This window comes from Notamacropus eugenii, chromosome 4 (genome assembly GCF_028372415.1).
Source record: "Notamacropus eugenii isolate mMacEug1 chromosome 4, mMacEug1.pri_v2, whole genome shotgun sequence".
NCBI classification, from domain to species: Eukaryota; Metazoa; Chordata; class Mammalia; order Diprotodontia; family Macropodidae; genus Notamacropus; species Notamacropus eugenii.
Window position 1 is genome coordinate 89,689,572 of NC_092875.1, and position 20,911 is coordinate 89,710,482.

At 41.0% G+C, this 20,911-nt stretch overlaps 1 protein-coding gene and 1 pseudogene across 1 annotated transcript in view; both read right to left on the reverse strand.

Moving 5' to 3' along the window:
• LOC140500372 (uncharacterized) overlaps window positions 1–14,895 on the reverse strand; it is a 38,672-nt gene extending 23,777 nt beyond the window's left edge. Inside the window, exons 1-2 of the mRNA XM_072602899.1 lie at window positions 13,010–14,895; window positions 2,858–3,869 (exon numbers count right to left, since the gene is read on the reverse strand). Of these exons, the coding sequence (XP_072459000.1) occupies window positions 2,858–3,798 (941 nt within the window). The 5' untranslated portion in view covers window positions 3,799–3,869; window positions 13,010–14,895. The remainder of the gene's footprint in view (window positions 1–2,857; window positions 3,870–13,009) is intronic.
• A 3,292-nt stretch (window positions 14,896–18,187) lies between these two features.
• LOC140500373 (uncharacterized) overlaps window positions 18,188–20,911 on the reverse strand; it is a 56,136-nt pseudogene continuing 53,412 nt past the window's right edge.

Sequence of the window (20,911 nt, forward strand, 5' to 3'; positions counted from 1 at the left end):
TTGAAACTTTTCACAGACTCTTCTCTAACATGACTACTAACCATGTACAGACCCTCACCTTATGCCTGGACTACTAAAATAGTCTTCTGGTTGGTCTCTGGGCCTCAAGTCTCTTCTCTCCATTCAGTTGTCAAAGTAACAAGGAAGACCATGACATCCACCTATTCAGTCAACTCCAGTGGCTCCCTGTGGCCTCTAGGATCAAGTATGACATCCTCTGTCTGGCTTTTAAAACTCTTCATAATCTCATGGTGGAGGGGATAGTGAACTAGATCTAGAAGCAGGAAGATCTGAGTTCAAAATCCAGCCTCAGACACTTCCTAGCTTTGACAGGTCACTTAACCTATTTGCCTCAGTTTCCTCAACTGTAAAATTCAGAGAGTAACAGTACCTACCACATGGTTGTTGTGAGGATCAAATGAGAAAACATTGGTAAAGTGCTTAGCACAGTGCCTAGCATACAGTAGGTGCTATAAACTCTCACTTTGACTTAACAGAGGGGTCTCTGGTTCAAAGCGTATAAACATCTTAGTCACTTTCTTAGCATAATTCCAAATTGTTTTCTACAACTGAATGAATCATTTAATAATTCTACCAACACTGACTATTCTTCACCAATTTGTTAAATGTAAGAATCCTTACGCTTGTTTTGACTGTATTTCACTTATTACTGATTTGGGTGCAATCTCACAAAGCTTGCTAATTTGCAATTCTTTTGAGAACTCTTCTACATTTTTTTTTCTGATTTGTTACAAAAGGATGGCTCAATGGGAAGAAGTTATATTCAGAAGTGAAGTGCATATAAAAATAAAACACAACTCTCTCTTCCCCATAAGCTCAAATTGATTAGACAATTGTCTTTATCACACTCCCCTTCCCCATTTTAAAACAACCCCTACCTTGCTTTTTATACCAGTGATTTCTGATTATTCCTTTTGGGTCACTATAAGGCCCAAGGGACTTTCCCATCTGACTTGCAGCTGAAAGCCTCCACATATGTTGTCTCTCTCTAACAGTGTGGGCTCCTCTCAACAGTTCTCTGAAGTGTTTTGCATAAAGTAAGCACTTAATAAATGCTTTATTCATTTATACTCCCACTTCAACCTCCCTCCTTCCATTAAAACCTCCCCTGTGACAAAGGAAAACAGGCAAAACCTACTGAAATAGCTCCTGGGTCTGACAGACTACGCAGTATTACCCAGCTATACAGCTCCCCCCCACCCAGAGAAATTCTGGTTTATCACTTGATCACTGCTCAGCAGCCTTTTCGTGTTATTTCCTTCCCTCTATTTTAACTCAAAAGAGCACAGGGAAGAGCAGCAGCCTTTTCTTTGGTTCATTATGTCCCCACACAGAATTTACTCCAGAAAATCTCCAAATATGTTTATGCCTGGGTTTCCACAAATGTGAGCAACCATATCCCCAGGTCTACAAGCACAAAAGGAAATACAATTCACATAGGATAAAAGATCACTTTTACTTTATCTGACAGAAAATACAGGTGGTACAAAGGTCTCGGATGAGCTCCCCTGAGAAGTTTACAAACAGGACAACACCCTAATATTTTGGCGGAATCCCTCTTTTCCCCACATCTTACACAATACCCCTCAGATCTGTGGGAGCAATCTGTTTAGATATCCCCCTTGGAAGGCAAACACACTCATTGAACAGCTACTGTCCTAACTATTTACAGTAATAGCAAGGAGCAAAATTCAGGTTTTTGGATTCTCTTTATCGTGGGTTTAAGTCTCTCACTATGTCCTTTTCTACCCACAAGAAGTACAACACTCAGAAAACCCCCTTCTCCCCCTAGAATGTCAGATCACCAGACCCTTCAACTTGGGGTTACTCTGCAGGCAGCCTACAAAGCGGGCACTGACCCATGATTCTCCCCTCTACCACAAACCTAGTTTCTATGATCATACTGGCTGGAAAATTTAGATCCTCCCTTCACAAAGTACATTGGACTTCAGAAACACTGCCCATGAATTTCTCTCTCATACCCCAGGCGCAAGTATATGTCTGATTCTGCCATGTGTTTCTATAGAAAACCTTGATATTCCACCAATTCCCTAGCTGTTGACATTCATTGAACTGAGAGGTTGCCATCTCTTGGGATGAGGCAGGGATGGTCAGCTGGTTCCTGAGATCCGAAAGCTCTCAAATTGGACCACTCAAATTCATCAAGCACATTCAGTTCACTATGAGCTCCCTCATCAAGGAACCCTTATCTGCTCCTTAAGAGTATGGGTAGGACTGGGGAGGAGAGCAGAGAAGTTTCCCATCTATAAAATAAGGAAAGTGGACTCAATCTCTGAGAGTACTTTTGGTTCTAATATTTTAGGCTGGATTCTCAAGCTATCATTCACTCCCATTTTGTTTTTCTTTATTTTGCTTTCCAGAGTTCCTTAGTTATGGTTAATAAAAAGAGCCCTGACTGAGACTACTGAACTGCTTAATGTACTCCCCACCCCACCCCAGTACTCATTCTTCTCAAAGCCTGTCATGATGTCCAAAAAACAACATCCCTTTCTTATTGAACAATTTTCCTCCCTAGATATCCACATCTTGGATAGAACATATCCAAGTTCTTCTTAGATATGAGAGTGCCAAGCAATGGGGAAACAGTCACACATTTCAAAACAATTAAGCTACAAACATTTCTTAATGAAAAAAATACTAGCACTTTATGTGGGGTGCTAAGCCAGAAACAGCACACTAAGAATTACAAAAAATTACAAAGTATCTGCTCTCTGGCAACCTAATATTTTACAGATTTCTCTAAAGTGGATAATCTATTATACAAAGCTCTCTTTCCTCCTTATTTAATAAATAGGGAGGGTTATTAAGAGGGTTATCTCTGGTGTGAACTCTCTGGTGTTTGGTAAGCTGAGTCTTCCGGATAAAGGTTTTCCCACATTCATTGCATTCATAGGGTTTTTCCCCTGTATGAATTTTCTGGTGCTGAATAAAGCTTGACCAGCCTCGGAAGGCTTTTCCACATTCTTTACATACATAGGGCTTCTCTCCTGTATGAATTCTCTGATGATTAATAATATCTGAACTTCGACTGAAAGTTTTCCCACATTCATTACATTCATAAGGTTTCTCACCAGTATGAATCCTCTGATGAGTGATAAAACCTGAACATCGACTGAACGTTTTACCACATTCCTTACATTCATACGGTTTTTCTCCAGTGTGAATTCGTTCATGCTCAATAAGTAATGAAAACTGATTAAAAGCTTTGCCACATTCACTACATTCATAGGGCTTCTCTCCAGTATGAATTCTCTTATGACGTATAAGATTCGAACCCTGGCTGAAGGCTTTGCCACATTCGTTGCATTTATAGGGTTTCTCTCCACTATGAATTCTCTGATGTCTAACTACATGTGAACTGTGAATAAAAGCTTTCCCACAGTCACTGCATTCATAAGGTTTCTCTCCAGAATGAATTCTATGATGTTTAATAACATCTGAACTCTGGCTAAAGGTTTTCCCACATTCCCCACATTCATAGGGTTTTTCTACAGTATGAAATCTTTGATGTTTAATAACGTCCGAGTAACATTTGAAGCTTTTGTTACATGTAATACACTTATGAAGTTGTCCTGTAGTACTCTGCTGATGTGTACCAAGATTTGAGCTGGCACTGAAGTCTTTCTCCCCTTTAGGAGCTTTCTTGTCAAAAACTCTTCCAATCAAGGAATCTTTCTGTATCTCTATGCCTTCCTCACTTTTGCAAGATTCATGACATTCCAATCCCTGTGGGATATCTTTCAGGAATCTGGACATCACTGGATATGATTCTCTTTCAGAAATTGCTATGGTTTGGATTCCACTCTTCTCAGTTCTGGTCCTACAATCTGAAATAAAGAAACAAACAAAAGAAGTTACACACCAATGGCACCTGATTTCTGAGGAGAAAGAAAAGGCTGGACAAAGGCCTTTGATGATGAGATGAGAAGATGATGATGATGAGAACAATAATTCACATTTACAAATGCTTTCCCATGTAGGCAGAGCAAATATCCTTATTTCTGTTTATAGATAAGGTATAAAGAGTAATTTACCTTAGTAAAGCAAGTCAAACAAAGATTAAAAATATATACAACAAGGTAAATGGAGAGGGAAAAAAAGGAAATGAATGTTCCACAAGTTAACACGAAGATAAAGAAATGTATCTACCTCCTTCCCTTCTTTGGAGAAGAGAGACTATGAATGTGGAATATGTTGTCAGACTCAAATTAAGTGAATTACTTTACTAACATGATTTTTCCTCCCCCTTTCAAGTTACAAGGGATATCCCCTTGGATAGGGGAAGGAAGAGGAAAAGATTTGGAAGAGAAGGTGATGGTAAAATAACTAAAGGTATCAATACAAATTTAATAATATATTGTGTCTTGCCCATGGCCACTCGTCTGGCATCACAGCTGGGACTTGAACCCATGTTTCTTTGTTGGAAGCGCAGCATTCTTCCCAGTACACCATGCAAAATACTTTACAAATAAAGGCAGTACTATTATTATTATTAACGTGGAATCTACTGTAATCAAGAAGTACAAGGCCACAGATCTCCAAACAGAGGTGAGTACTACAGGCACTTAATAAATGTTAACTGACTGATGCTGCTGCCTCCCTGGACACCCTTTTCCACCTTCACTAACTCCTCTCAGCTCACTGATTGAGACAAAGAAGTTGGAATTCTCTTTGGCCCCCACTGCCACTTCCAGGTTCTCCCCCACCTCCAACACTAAGTAACTTCTCCTCCTTTGAGCTGCATACAATCCACATCTTCCACCCAATCAAAATTCTGGTAGCTAATGTCCACAGATCTCCAAGTTACTCCTCAAAGAGTTCAGTTCCTGATCCACAGTTTTTCTCTTCTCCTCGACTCCTGCCCTTATACTACAAGACTTCAACATATGTACTGACCCTCCCTTAAATACCCTAACCACTCAGTTCCTTAACCTACTTCTGGATCTATTCCTCCACCCCACCTCAGCCACACACAGATGGTCATACTCTGGATCTTGTTATTTTCCATAAATGCAACCACCTTCACTGAAAGTGCTCTCTCTAAAGTTACCAAGGATCTGATTGCCAAATCCAATGGCCTTTTCTCAATCCTCATTCTTGATCTTTCTGCAGCTTCTGACACTATTAAATCACTCTCTTCTTATTGATATGCTTTTCTCTCCAGGTTTTTGGAACACTACTCTCTCTTGGTTCTTGTCTTACCTATCAGATTATTCCTCAGTCTCCTTTGCCAGATCATGCCTTCTAGCCATGAGTGTCCTACAAGGTTCTGTCCTGGGCCCTCTTCTCTTCTCCTTCTATGCTACTTCAAGTGACAATCTCATCACTTCCCATGGATTTAATCACCATCACTATGCTGATGATTCTCAAATCTACCTATCCTACACTGCCATCTCTGCTGCCTTGAGTCTCTTATCTCCAGCCGCCTGACAGGCACCTCAAACTGATCTCTTAAACTCAACATGTCTAGAACTGAATTCATTTCCTTCCCCCAAACCCTTCTCTTTTCTAAACTTCCTTATTACTATCAAAGGCAACATCTTTCCAGTCTCCCAAACTTGCAACCTAAGGTCATCCTTGATTCCCATCTCACCTCCTATATTCAATCTGTTGCCAAAGCTTGTTGATTTCCCTCTGTAACACCTTTCATGTACACCCTTTTCTCCTCTGGCACTGCCACTACTCTAGTACAAGTCATCATCACCTCATACTTGGGCTACTGCAATAGCCTGATGGCTAGCTGGTCTGCCACAAGTCTTTCCCCACTTCAATTCATCCTCCTAAGTGATTTTACTAAAATACAGGTTTGACTATGTCACCCCCTACTCAGTAAATTCCACTGACTCCCTATCACCTCCAGGATCAAACACAAAATCTTATTTGGCATTCAAAACCCTTTATAACCTAGGCTTCCCCTATCCCCTCTAGCTTTCCAGTCTTATATTTAACTTCAATGTACTCTTTAATCCTCCCTGCTTTTCCACAAACAAGACACTCCAGGCTCTGGGTATTATCTCTGACTGTCCCCTATATGTACAATGTTCTTTCTCCTCATCTTTACCCTCTAGCTTTCCTGAAGTCCCAAGTAAAATCCTTTCTCCTATAGGAAGTCACTCCTAAACCCTCTTAATTCTAGAATCTTCCTCCTGTTAACTATTTCCTATCCTGTATATAGCTTTTTTTGTCCTTATTGCCTTTCCCCTGAGATTGTGAGCTCCTCCAGGGCATGAATTGTCTTTTTGCCTTTTTGTATCCCTAGCACTTAGCACAGTGGCATATAGTAGGTACTTAATAAATGCTAGTTGACTGAAAGACCTTGGGCAAGCTATTTAACTTCCATAGGCTTGTTCCTTATCTATAACATGAAGGAGTTGTACTAGATGGTGTGTGAAGTCCCTTATGAATCTAGACTGGTGTCCTCTGGGTTTCAGTATTCCAAATTCTATGAGGTAGCTAGAGATGATTGTTTCTAAGAATCCTTGAAACCTGACTTTCTGAGATCTCTAAGGGAACTATTTTCCAAGTAGAAATAAGGCCTTCCCAGGATTTTCTAATATGCCCTAAAAATACCTTAAGGGACATTAAGGTATTCCTAACATACAGCAATTAGGAAGGCAGTCCCACGGGATTCTAGAATAGGTTCAAGGGCTCAAGAATGGTTTGCTGCTTGATGTCCTGGTATATGGGGCTGAGATTTGTAACAAAAGAAAACTCAGTCCTGGTACTTCATGAGAACTACAGGATAAAAGCAGGTGATTCTATATCACAATTACACACAACAGAAGAGGGAGCTCCAAATGTAATCAGAAATTGAATAGAGAGAAAGTGAGTCTCTGTTTTCTGCAAAACAGCATGGGCTCGCATAGGGACAGTGTGTGTGTTCATTTTATAGGTAAGGAAGCAGGTCCAGAAAGGATGAGTGACTTGCCCAGAGTCAGGATTTGAACTCAGGTCCTCTGACTCCCATTTCCATATTCTTTCTGTTCTGCCAAACTAAAGTAGGAACTGCCCAAAGGGCTGGACCCAGAAAACATTGGAAGGTTTGACTGATCACAAATAACTAACAGTGAATCTCTGCTAACATCTTCTGGGCCCTTCCCTCTTCTTCTTTCAGGTATGCCTGCATCAGAAGTCTCCAGAAACTTATTTGTATCCTGCTTAATATTTCTGTATCATCTGAATTATCAAATATCCCTTTCCTCAAACTCTCTGGCTTCCATGATGTTCATCTTTCCTGACATCCCTGATCTGAGTACTCAGACTCTAAAAAAACAACAACAAAACCCAAGAATTGACTAAATACCTCTAGCAATACATACTGGCCAAAGGATAGGGGTAGGTAGGAAAGTTCCCACTCTGCAGATGGGGGGAGGGTCTTGCCCTAAAAGGGCTTTTGTCCCACAGAGATTTTTATTTCCCTACTCTCAGAAGGTTAACAGGATTACTCTCTGGTGTGAATTCTCTGCTATTGAATGAGATGAGAACTGACTGTGAAGGCTTTCCCACATTCTACGCACTGCACTCAAAAGGGCTTTTGAGGAGTGTGAATTCTCTGATGTAAAAAAAAAAAACCCAACCTGCCACTGCCCTAAAGACTTTTCCATATTCACCACATTCATAAGGTTTCTTTTTTGTGTGAGTTCTCTGATGCTTACTGAGAAATGAATTCGGACTGAAAGCTTTCCCACTCATAGTGTTTCTCCCTTGTGTGAATTCTCTGATGCTGAACAAAGTTTGAGCTCTGACTGAAGGCTGGCCCACATTCATTACATTCAAAGAGTTTTAATCCACTGAGAAATCTCAAATGTTAGGTAAAGTGTGAGCTGTAAATGAAGGCTTTCTCACATTTACAGGGTTTCTCTCCAGTGTGAATTCTCTGATGTTTAACAACGTCTGATTTTTGACTAAAGACTTTTCCATATTCATTACATTCATAAGGTTTCCCACATTCACAGGGTTTTTTTTTTTCAGAATGAATACTATAATTCATAATAGAATGCTATTAGAGCTGTGCCTCAAGGTATTCCATGCTCATTCCATTCATTGAGTTCCTTGCCAATGTACATTTTCTGTCATCTTCAGAATGGCACTTGAAACTCTGGTCTTATTTATGGAATTTCTCTTCTCTAGGCCTTTCCTGATATATAAGGTTTGAACACAGACTGAAACTTGTCCCAGTTACATTACACTCCTGGCCTGAATAACAACCACAGGTTGGGAAACCTTCTGACTTTCTAAATCATCACTTCTATAGTCTTCTCCAAACCCATTCTCTAGGGAACATAATATAAGAGTCTTTCCCATACTGCTCAACAGGATTCTACTTCAGCAGCAATATCTTGTTTGGAAATCAATTCTACATTCTCAGTATCTTATTCACAATCTGAAGGAGGAAATGGAAAGTATAAATGCCACTTGTCTAAAAAAGTAATTTTAATGAAAGATCTGTATGACTGAGAGTGGTTGGGTATAATCTATTAAACTTCTTGAGGGCTGGGACTTTTCATTTCTTTGCCCCTCTATGAGAATTCTACTGCAACAATAAAAAAGATCTTAAGCTCAGGAACATATATATTCACAGAAGAATGTCCAAAAAAAGCTACCAGAACAAAAGATGGCTTTAAGGCACACATTAAGTAATACACACAAAATCTTCAACTATTTATCATACATTTATTTTGATTCTGTACCATGAATACATGTTGACTGGTTACTATGTGCTTAGTGAATCAATCCACATGAAACAATATAGGGTACTTCCAAAGTCCTAGTGACCCTCCTGCACTAAGACTTTGGGGACACCCTGTTCTTTTCTTTTAAACAATGTTACTTCCCTACAGGCCTTCAGTCTGACTCAGATCTTGGGAGTATCAACATCAATGAAACAATGAATCTATTAAAATGACAAAACATTGGAAGATGTATATATGAATTTACTCATCAGCCTCAGTTTAGGTGATTAGTTTTGATGATCTGCTTTTTTTCCTCTTTCTTTTTCCCTCTTTGTTAAAAAGGATGGCTCAATGAGTAGGGGAAAGGAGAGGTGATATATTAGAAAATGAAGGTGATATAAAAACAAAAGATACGATACATTTCTTTTTTAAAAGAAATGTATGTGTATTAACTCTCCCAATAAACTGTGAGTTGCAGAAGACTGGTAGGATCAAATAGAGCTGGAAATGACTTCAGAGTTCCTCTCATTTAAACTTCTCATTTTATAAATAAGGAAACTGAGGCCCAGAGAAGGTGACTTGTTCAGAATCACAAAGAAAGTGGCAAAGCCAACATTCAAACCCAGGTCCTTTGACTTCATGTCTTTCCACTATACCATGTCCTATTCTGCAATGCTTCATCATGATGTGGAAGACAATCTTTGAGAATCCAGAAACCTCATCCACAGTAGGAACTATATATTTTTCCCTCATTGTAGCTTAACAAAGGACCCTGCATGTGGAAGGCATCAGAAACTGCTGCAGTGTACTGACTGGTCTGTCCTGCTACCCACACTAGTAACATGAACCTGTCATTCCACAGCACAAGCATAGAGATAGATCCCACAGAAAATGCCAGCAACTTTTATGTCCAAACACTCAGAACAACCAAGAGAATGTAGTTTCTCTAAAACAAGTCACCAAATCCTTACAGAAAGTGAAAAAAATCATCAGTCATTCTTTAGATTGTCAAACAAAATAACATGACTCATAATTCACCACAAAGGAGGTAGAGAAGGAGGCAAGAGCTTCCAGGAGGAAGGCCCAAGAGATGAGAAGGTGAGATTAGGAGGCTGGTAGGGATTCAATTCAAAACTGAGCATTTTCAAACCAAGGATGTAGTTACTGGGTACACTGTGAGACATATGTAATCATGGAGTGGTAGAACTGGAATGGACCTCAGAGACACATGGTGGGGCTGTGGGAAAGCAGTAATATTAATGCCCTGTTGATGGACCAGTGAATGAGTGTCACCATTCTGAAACACAATTTGGAATGCTACACAAAAAATTACTATTTAAATAGTTCATGCCCTCTGACCCTATACCACTGCTAGGTCTATACGCAAAGACATTAAAGAAATAGGAAAAGATCCTATATGTACAAAAATGTTTAAGCAGTTCTTTCGTTGTGACCAAAATTCTGGAAACTAAAGAGAGGTCCATCAAATGAGGAAATGCTCAATAAAAGATGGTACACGAATATGATGAAATACTAGTGAACAGATGAAGAGTAATCAGAACCAGAACAACTTATACTATAACGCTGATGTTATAAAAATGAACAATTTTGAAGATTTTTATAAACTGATGAAAAATGAGGACAGGAGAATGACTTTTACAGTCAAAACAACAGCATAAAGACAAACATCAAGAAATCTGACCAATGCAGTGAACATCCGTGATTCCAGAAAAGGATGATAATGATGAAACACACTATGGCCCTCCTGACAGACAGGGGACAAATCCGAGGGGACAGAAAGAGACACATGCATTTTTGCATACAAACTAAGGAGGGATTTTTTTTTTTTGCTTGACTATGTATAATTGTTAGAAAGAATTTGTTTTATTTTATTTTTTTTAATGGGTTGGAAGTGGGGAGGGAAAAAAAATAAAGTTGTTTATTTAAAAACCAGAGATATGGGGGTACTTACTACTGATGTGGAATGTTGCATACACTTTCACAGTAGTTCACTGTATTGTTACTTTTGGAAAGTTTCTTACTTGTTAGGAGAACTCTCTTGGAGTGGGAATAGTCTGTGGAAGATGAGGGAGAGAGCTGATGGAGGGAAGGATGACCTTGAGCGCAGGTGTCAAACACCCAACTCCCAATGCTCCTGAGTGTGGCCTGAACCAGAGTCAAATGTAACTGAGAAATACTTAACAAATTAACTAAAATACAATAAAACACAGATAATATGAATATATTATTCTCTCAGTTGATACCTTTACATATGAATTAGGAGCTCCCATTTCTGTTTGAGTCTTACACCACTCACTTTGAAGTTATGAAGCTGGGTGATTGAGAGAATGGTGCTGCCCTCATCAGAACTGGAGAATTTAAAGAAAGACCAGGTTTGGCATATATGTATCCGGGAGGGAGGGAGAGAGAATAAATTCCATTGTAGACATGTGGATTTTGAAACCCTGGTGGGACATCCAAGAAGAAATGTCCAACAAGAAGCTGACTGTGTGAAACACAGAGATGGGGCTTAAAAAATGTTTATCCAGTTGAATTTCCCTGCATACAGAAGGTAAAAATGAACAAGAACCAACCTCTACACTCAGAAATCAGAGTTTAGTGTGTATATATGGTGAAGTGTTGAAGGTAGCAGAGCTAAGACCAAGATGTAAGGCTATTAATGTTTCTTTGACTTTTCTCTAATCTCTTATACTCTTGTCAGTTAACAAGTCCCACCAACTCCACTTTTTCCAACATCCCTCATGTCCATTCCTTCCTCTCTATTCCTTAGTATGGATCTTCATTACCATCTGTCTGGACTATTACAATGGGAACAAATGCTTCCACCTTCACTGCCCTCTGACCCCTCCACCCCATCCATGCATCATACACCAAAAGATCTGCTCACAAAATCTTCCAAGTTTGCCTGTTACCTACTGAGTAATGCACAAACTAATTTACCTAGCATTCAAGGCCTCCCCAGACTGGAGCCACCTTACCATTCTAATACGTCTCTTATGATTCCCCTACATGGAATCTGTGCTGGTCAAATTAGACTGTCTACCTTCTCTACTACACACCTTACATTTTCTTGCCTTGGTAATAGTTGGCATTTACACAGCACTTTAAGGTTTGTAAAGCCCTTTGCATGTTATTTCATATGGTTCTGACAGCATCACAGTGGGATTCTGTCCATGCTGATTTCCTGCAGCAGAGGAGAGAGCTGGTCCTGAGGTCACGAGAACCAGTTATACCAGTACCATGTACTGGTTGTGATCCTGAGCAAGTCACTTAGCCTTCCATGCTCTAAGGTGATACACTGCAGGGAAGGTACCCACCTGTGTTAGTAGAGTGGGCTTCCTCAATGGGGAGATCTCTATAAATGAAATCCCAGGTCCAGGCCCTATTCCTATCCCACCTCTACGTCTAGAAAAACCTTCACTGACCTCCATTCTTCAAAAGTCAATCCAAATGTCACCTCTTCCATAACATCTTTCCTGATCCCCCAGTCAGATATGAACTACATCAAGCACTCTAATGTATCACCTTGTACTCCCGATAAATAAGGGAGGGCCAGCCCGGAGGTTGGGACAATCACCGCCACCAGCACGATGACGTCACCGCCACCAGCACGATGACGTCACGGCCTGTGAAGGCCTTGAATGCTGGCCTGGAGTGCGGTCCTTACCCTCCAGGAAAAGGGAAACCACTGACGGCATTCAGGAAGCTGGCCTGAGCAACACGGACAGATGGGGGGGGGGGGGGTAAAGGAGGTTCCATGACGTTGTCCATTATTACAATTAAGTAAACTATCATTGATCTCCGTTTTCTGATGCTTCCAGGCAGAACAATCCTTCCCCAACCCCCCACCACACACACACACACACACACACACACACACACACACACACACACACACACACAGGCAGGCAACAAGCATTTATTTGGCGCTTACTGTGTACCAAGCGCTAAACTAATACAAAGACAGGACAGAGCCCCTCAAACACAAACCTCCCGTCCCCATCACCACGCGCGCACGCGCACACACACACGCGCGCGCAGGGACACACTGAAAGCACCTGACAAACCATGCTCTTGTCACGCGCAGGCGCACAAAAAGGCCTTCCCAGGACACCTACGCGCGCCCACCTCCACCCCCGCCACCAAGCACACGCGTTGGCGCAGGCGCACAACGACCTGGTACCCGAGCCCGCCACAGCGCCCTCTTGTCTTTTTTCCCACGGGGCCACGCGAGACCCCCAAAGCCCGTGGTCTCCTCCACGGCGCGGGCTTACCCTTAACTCTGGACCGCACACGCAGGGTTCGCTAGGTCTCCTCCAGCCCCGCACGACGTGCGCATCACACGCACCCGAGCCGCCTCCCGAGCAGGAAGTGCTCCCGGGTCTCCGCCTGACCTCAGACCCGCCCCCACGGCACTTCCGGCGACGCTCTAGGCGCCCGTGGGCTCGGTGTCCGCCGGAAAAGGAGGGAGGGGAAACAAATGTGACGTCATTCAGTCTTCGCCACCGCCGTGGGAGGTGGGTGTTATTATCCCCGTTTGACAAATGGGGACACTGAGGCCGGCAGAGGCGAAGGGGACTGGCGGAGGGTCACGTCGCGCACCCCCGCTGCCGGAAAGGAGAGGGTGGCTTCGTGGGAGACCGCGGAGGTGGCGCTTCCCCAGGGAGCTGTTGTCGATGGATGGGGTCGCTCAGGGTCAGTCCGGTGCTGAGAAGGCCGCGGACGGCAGGTGGGCTCAGCCAATCAGGAGGCCGCCGCGGCCTTCAGAATCGCCGGGCTCTCGGTAAGTTCTCCGATCCCAGCTGGCAGGGATGGCCCAGAAGGTGACCCAGGGTTACCTGGAGAAGGCGCGTCTTCGCGAGGTTGCATGGAAGCAGACGCCCGCCCCGTGTTCCGATCCTGGGCCCTACGTTGGAGCATGCGTGGCTGGGGGCCACACCAACGGTTACCTGGTCATGTGACGGCATGTGGACAAGGTGGTCACCTAATGGAGAACTGACCGGCCCATCTGGTGGGAGGACCTGTCTTGAACTAACTTCTGTACTCAGCGCTCCCTCCTCCCGAAAAGAGGGTGGGGGGGTCCCCACTTTGGCCAAAGGGTTCAGTTCCTCTGAACTCTGCTGTAATAAATTTTCCTTAATACCCTGTTAGTGTCAATCGTGTTTCTAACAGCCTGGAGAGAAGGGGTGAGAGCTGAGGGGGAGGGTTTGGCTGGCTTCTCCTGCCCTGGCCCTCCTGGGCTCTCAGGTGCCCGAGTTGGAAGGAAAGGGACCAAGGGCATGAGACCCGCATGACAGTTAGGGTCAGCCCTCCTACCCCTTGGGGTAGCCTCCCAGTTCTGTCTCAGTCCATCTCCCATCCACTGGTCCTGGATGCCCAAACCCCAGGGCAACGGAACCCCAGGGCCGCTGGGCCAGCTGAGTGCTGAATCTCCTGTCCCTGTCCCAAGCTCCAGGTAGCCAAATGGGCACCCAGCTTTCCCGGGAAACCAGCCTGTCCCTTCCTGTTGAGGACACCACCCATCTCCCTTGGTGTTAACCAGCTCTTCAGCCTTGAGGTCTCTGATTCTTCCCAAGTCTATCCCACCTTCCATATCCACCTTCTCTCTACTCTTACCGTCACCAGGATTCAGGGTCGCATATCTATCCTTCCTACAGGTACTGGAAGTACTTGACAGGACATTTCCTACTTTCACACACAACAGGGTTCCCCATGCCTACAACGCATTACCTTCCGAATCCATTTCTTCCTCCAAAGAATCTTCCCTTAACTAACTCTTAGGTGGGGCAGTGGAAAGAGGGTGGGGTCCCAGGAGTCAGGAAGACCTGAAATCAAACTTTTTCAGACACTTACTGGCTATATGACACCAGGGAAGTAATTTAACCTGTTTTGCCTCAGTTTCCTTATCTGTAAAATGGGGATAATGATAGCACCTTCCTTAGTCACAGGGTTGTTATGAAGGCTCAAATGAGGTAATTGCAAAGTCCCTGGCACATAGTAAACACTATACAAATAAATGTTAGCTAATATTTCTTTTCCTCCTTCAAAACTGAGCTCTTTGCTGATCTTTCATTTGTCCCTAAACTACCAACTCTGTTATGCCTATCTGTGTTTGTGTTGAATTTTTCACTGCCTCCAATAAAATCAGTTCCTTTAAGATAAAAAATGTTTCTCATTTTTTACTTTTTACTCTAGGTTGTTATGAACCTTTTAGTAGATTTTCAATATTTTCTCATTTGCCCTCTCCAGCTTGTTTATTCTTTTAAGTGAAGGCACTGGACTAGATGATCTCTGTAGTCTTTTTCAGCTCTCAGTGCTATGACCATATGAGTCCTGGCCCCAAGACATTATTGTGTGACCATAGGTCAGTCCCTTCAACTCTAAGGCCATTTTCTGTTTGAAAAGAATGAATGTAACAACACTTAGGTGACCTAGATCACAGGTTGTGATGAGAAAGTCATTTTTATAAACCTTAAACAACTGGAGAAATGTGAAATAAATCATGCATATTCAAGAGCTTTAAAATATAGCTTGTTTAGGAAATAGAGATCTTAATTCAATCTCAGAAATGAAATTGAACGAGACTGCTAGTTGGTTTCCCAGCCTCTTTTCCCATTTCAATCCATCCTCCCCTCAGCTGTCAGATCCACATCTAAACACATCACATGCCACCACCACCTCATCCCCTCCCCATCTTTAATAAGCTCCATTTCCTCCCTCTGACCTACTGGATCAAACATAAAATCCTTTCTTTGGCTTTCAAAGCCCTTGGTAATCTGACGCCTTCCTACCTTCCCAGTCTTCTTACACCTTACTCCCCACCATAGCCTCTGATACAGTAACACTGGCCTTATTGCTGTTTCCCATACCAAACACAATCTCCTCACTATTTTCACTAACTATCCTTTATGCCTGAAATGCTCTCCCACTTCATCTCTGCCTTTGACTTCATCTCATCTTCTGCAAGAAACCTTTCCTAACTAGCTAGTCCTCTTTAATTTTAGTGTCATTCCTCTGAAATTCCCCCAATTAATCATATATATGTATATATATATATATATGCATTTATGTGTGTACATGTATATATATATATATATATATATATATATATATAATGTGCATATATAATATATACATAAAATGTTTGCACACAGTTGTTTGTATGTTGTCTCCCCCCATTAGATTGTGAATTCCTTGACAGTAGAAATAGTTTTTTTTCCTATCCCCAAGCACTTAATACAGTGCCTGTCACATAGCAGGCACTTCATAAATGTTAGTTGACTGAGCTGTAAAGAATTTATCAAAGAAAAAACAAAACCTGTGTTCCATATGCATTTACAGGTGAAATCTGTCAGAATCACAGGTAGTATCAGAGCTAAATTCATGGACTCCAGAGCCAGAATTCAAGACACATAGTACAAATATATGACCAAGAACCATTCCTCCAATGGATAAATGGTCAAAGGATATAACAAGATAGTTTTTTTTAAAAAAGAACTGCAAACCATAAGGAGTATTTTGCTAACTCTCCAATAATAAAAGCAAATCAAAACTTTTCACAAAAGCAAATCAGACTTTCCCACAAACCCAGCAAATATGCAGAGATGTCAAAAAATGGAAAGTCGTTGTTGGCAGTTTTGTGGAAAGACAGGCACATTACATTGTGTTGATAGAGCTGTGAATTGGTACAAATGGAAAGCAACTTGGAATTATGCCCCCAAAAAGGTTACTAAAATGTCTATTCCTTTTGGAGTGGAAATCTTACTGCTATTCCAGTCAAGTTAAAGACAGAAAGGTATCTGTGTGTGTATGTATGTACAAATATACATTCATATGTATAAATATACACATACATTCTCTCAAAATATTCATAGCTGCACATTTTATGGCATCAAAAAACTGGAAACAAAGTAGATGTTCATTAAAAAAGGAACATAATGGAGTATTAATACATTCTAGGAAATGATGAATATGAAGAATTCAGAAAAGCATGGGAAAACTTGTTATGAACCGTTATAAAGTAAGTAAAAGCAGGAAAACAACATACACATTAACAGAAATGTAACTGCAAAGAAAAAACCAAAAAGAATGCTATATAATTATAATGGCCAAGCTTTACCCCAGAGGAGAAATGAGGAAATATCTTTCCTCAACTTGCAGAGGTGGGGGACTATCGGTACAGAATGATATGTTTATTGTTAGGCACAGCCAATGCATTAGTTAGGTTTGCTTAACTTTTTTTTCTAAAAATTCTTTGTTACTCATTGGGTAAGTGAGGAAGAAGGTTGTTGAGAAATTTATGTGAAAACAGAAGATATCAAACTTTTTCAATGAAGAAAAAATGTAACGCTGCTCAGATGAAGATAAGGCATTGTGGTTGCTGTTCAGTCGAAGATAGGGCATTGTGGTTGCTGTTCAGTCATTCAGTAATGTCCCACTCTGAAGATAGGGCATTACCACATCCAAGTGACAACTTCCTCCTGCTTCTTTCTCAGCACTGATTTTTTTTAAAATCACAGAATCTGAGTGGGAAGAATCTGAGAGGTCCTCTACTACAATGTTTATCTGAGCAGGAATCTGTTCTATAATGACATCTCTGACAAGCATCTGTCTAGCTTCCTAATGGAAAACTTAAGTGATATTTTTTGGATATAGCTAATGTGGAAATTTGTTTCAGTTGACTGCATATTTGCTATAAAGGTTTTGTTCCTGTTTTTCTCAGTTTTGGGAAGGTTTAGTGGGAGGTAGAGAAATGCTTGTTCATTTTGGGGGAAAAGAAAACCTACAATGATTGGGAACCTGTTGTTTCTATAAGCAGCCATTTCATTTCTGGACAATTCTATCGCCAACCCTAAATTTTAATTGTTCAGACATTTTTCTTCTAAGCCAAAATCTGTCTCTGTGGATTTGGGGTGACACCATTAAAATGAGACCTCGCCCTCTGTCCTTTAGTTACATTGAAAACTACCATGACAGTCTGTCTCCAACAGTTTCAAGAAAAGAAACTAACTGCATATGCCTGTTGTGTAAATTATCTCTCAGAGAACCTAGAAAAGACCTCTGCATTCAGTAGATAAATGGAAGACTAATTAAAATGGCTCTAAGTTACCTTAGTAACTAGTGTTTTTCCTGGAACATTACAGTGGTTCCTCAACTGTAAAATGGGGATAATAATGCTACTATTATCCCTCCCGTGTTATCGTGAGGATCAAATGAGATACTACTTATAAAAGTGTGTGGCACACAGTAGGCACTTAATATTTGTTTCCATCCTTCCTCCTGGCCATACTCCATGCTAATTTACTCAGCTCTCATCTGTCTCAATATCTGCTCAGACATTCAACACTTACTTCCTCTTCAAATGTCTTTGACAACTACATTACCCCAGGTTCTCTTAGTACTCCTCAGATTTAACAATAGGGTGAGGAATGAGGGTGAAACAGCCACACAAGTTATCAAAACAATGAACCAATAAGCATTTATTTAGCTACTCTTATGAGATGGTGGGTTAGGTGTATATAAGTTAAATGCTTGACCTTCAAGAGCTTACAAACTTCTGAAAGGCTGCTTTAAAATGGATTCTCTGCCCTTCCAGATTCTCCTTTTTCTTTTTTCATTACATTAACTGGTTTATTCTCTGGAATGTGCTCTTTACTATGAATTCTCTGGTTCTTGATAAGCTGTGTGCTCTGAATAAAAGCTTTTTTACATTCACTGCATTTGTAAGGATTTTTCTCCAGAGTGAGTTCTCTGATGTTGAACAAAGTCTGACCCTCCTCTAAAGGCTTTTCCATATTCATTACATACATATGGTTTTTCTCCAGTATGAATCCTCTGATGATTAATAACACCTGAGCTATGACTGAAGGTTTTTCCACACTCATGACATATGTAGGGCTTCTCTCCAGTATGAATTCTCTGATGTTTAATAATATCTGAGCTGTGACTAAATGTTTTTCTACATTCCTTGCACTAATATGGTTTTTCTCCAGTATGAATTCTCTCATGTTCAATAAGTAATGAAAACTGAATTAAAGATTAGCCACAATGATTACATTCATAGGACTTTTCTCCAGTATGAATTCTCTGATGTCGAATAAGGTTTGAGCTCTGGTTAAAAGCTTTTCCACACTCACTGCATTGATAGGGCTTCTCTCCATTATGAATTCTTTGATGTCTAATAACATGTGAGATATGAATGAAAGTTTTCCCACAGTTATTACATTCATAGAGTTTTCCCCCAGTATGAATTCACTGATGTTTGGTAACATCTGAGCTTTGGCTAAAGAATTTCCCACATTCCTTACATTCATGAGGCTTCTCTCCAGTGTGAATTCTCAAGTGTTTAATAATATCTGACTGATATTTGAAACTTTTGCCACATGCTTCACATTTGGGAGGTCTCTCTCCTTTGTGACTTCCCTGAAGTTTGATGTTTGAGCTCTGACGGAAGCTACTTTTTATAGTCTTTATGTCCATGGTTTCTTTTCCCTCCAGGAGTTATCTTGTAAATGATAGTTCTTTGAAGGACCTCTTTCTGCCTTTCTAAACTGTCCTGCATTTCAGAGACTTTCATAAACCTCAATCCCTGGGAAGCTTCACTTAGGAATTTTTCCCACATTGTTCCATGTTTCTTTCTTTAGTAATTTTTTGTTTTGATGTAGCCTTTTTCTTATTAAAAGTGTTACAATCTGAAATGAGAAACAAAACAGAATCAGACTGCTGGAAGGCAGAAATAGTATCATCAAATTGAAAGTCATTGAGAGAATCATTCATAGAAATATATATGATCATATCATTCCTCTGCTGAAAAGTCTTTAGTGACTTCCTTCTGCCTCCAAAGTACAGTTTAAGTTCCTTTGTCTGGTATTTGAGGCCTTCCAAAATCTGGTACAACCCTGCTTTTTTTTTGCCAGCCTCTGTGCCCTCCATATTCCAGCCAGACTAAAAAGTTTTTGGGCACCCAACTATATACCGTGCTCTCCTGCCTCCCTGCCCTGGCCCAGGCTGTTCCCTTTGTCTACAATACCTTCCTTCCCCATTTTTGCTAGTTGAACCCCTACCCATCCTTTAAAGCCCAATTTAAAAATGGCAACTCCCCAAGAAAACTTTCCCACTTTATAAGAGCCTTTCTCTCTGGGCCTCACAAAGCACATTTTTGGGGGGCATCTGTACAACACTAAAAATATAATATTATGTACCATAGTTATGTGTGGGTCCCTCATCCTCCTACTACTCTGTAAACTCCTTAAGTTAAGGGATAGTGTCTTATCTAAACTCTCTATTTCCCCCAATGACTAACACAGGGCTTTGCACAGTAGGCATGTAATATGTTTATTAACTGACTCATGGAGTTGGACTAGACCATCTTTAAGGTCCTTTCGAACTCTTAAGTCCTGTAGTACTATGAATAAAGTTATTAGAGAGAATTCCACAACAGAGTGCAAAATAAACACGTAGAATAAGGAAAACATACTTGAAGAGAGTGAGAAGACTGGTCAAGAAAGGTGGTAAAACAGATACTAAAAATTAAAATATTGAAGTCTCTCTTAGAAGACTGTACTTTAAAACTTACTACCTGTGTGATCATGTACAAGTCACATCACTTCTTTGATACTTATTTATACAAATACTGATAATACTGGCAACCCCTACCCCACGTTGTAAGAAAGGTACCTGTAAACCTTAAGGAACTATGAAAATGAGTTATATAATAATAGAAATGTGAGTTATAATAAGTTATTTTGTTATAATTATATGTCGTTACTTATAATCATTTTTTATAAGTCATTTCTGTATTATTTTAAGGGTTATAAACTATAATCAAGCAAACATTTATTAAACCTCTACCATGTACAAGTCAGTGTTCTAGGCATTGAATATGCAAAAACAAAAAACAAAACAGTCCTTCCCTTTTTTGGGCATTTTCCCATCAATTACTTGACTTTCAGGTCCTTTGTCAAGAGGAGAGTATACTCTAGGGACCTGTAAGTTCTCAGTTCTTCCAAGGTGGCACAATCAAGGGAGAGGAGTTTACTCCTCTCCTAGCCTGTGCTCTGGTCCGGGAGCTACCAAAGCTCTTCTGCTCAGGAGCTGCAAGTAGGATTCCCTCTCCACAGCCTCCACTAGTTCCACCACACCAGCATTCTTCCTCACCCCAGGGCCACCACTCAGGG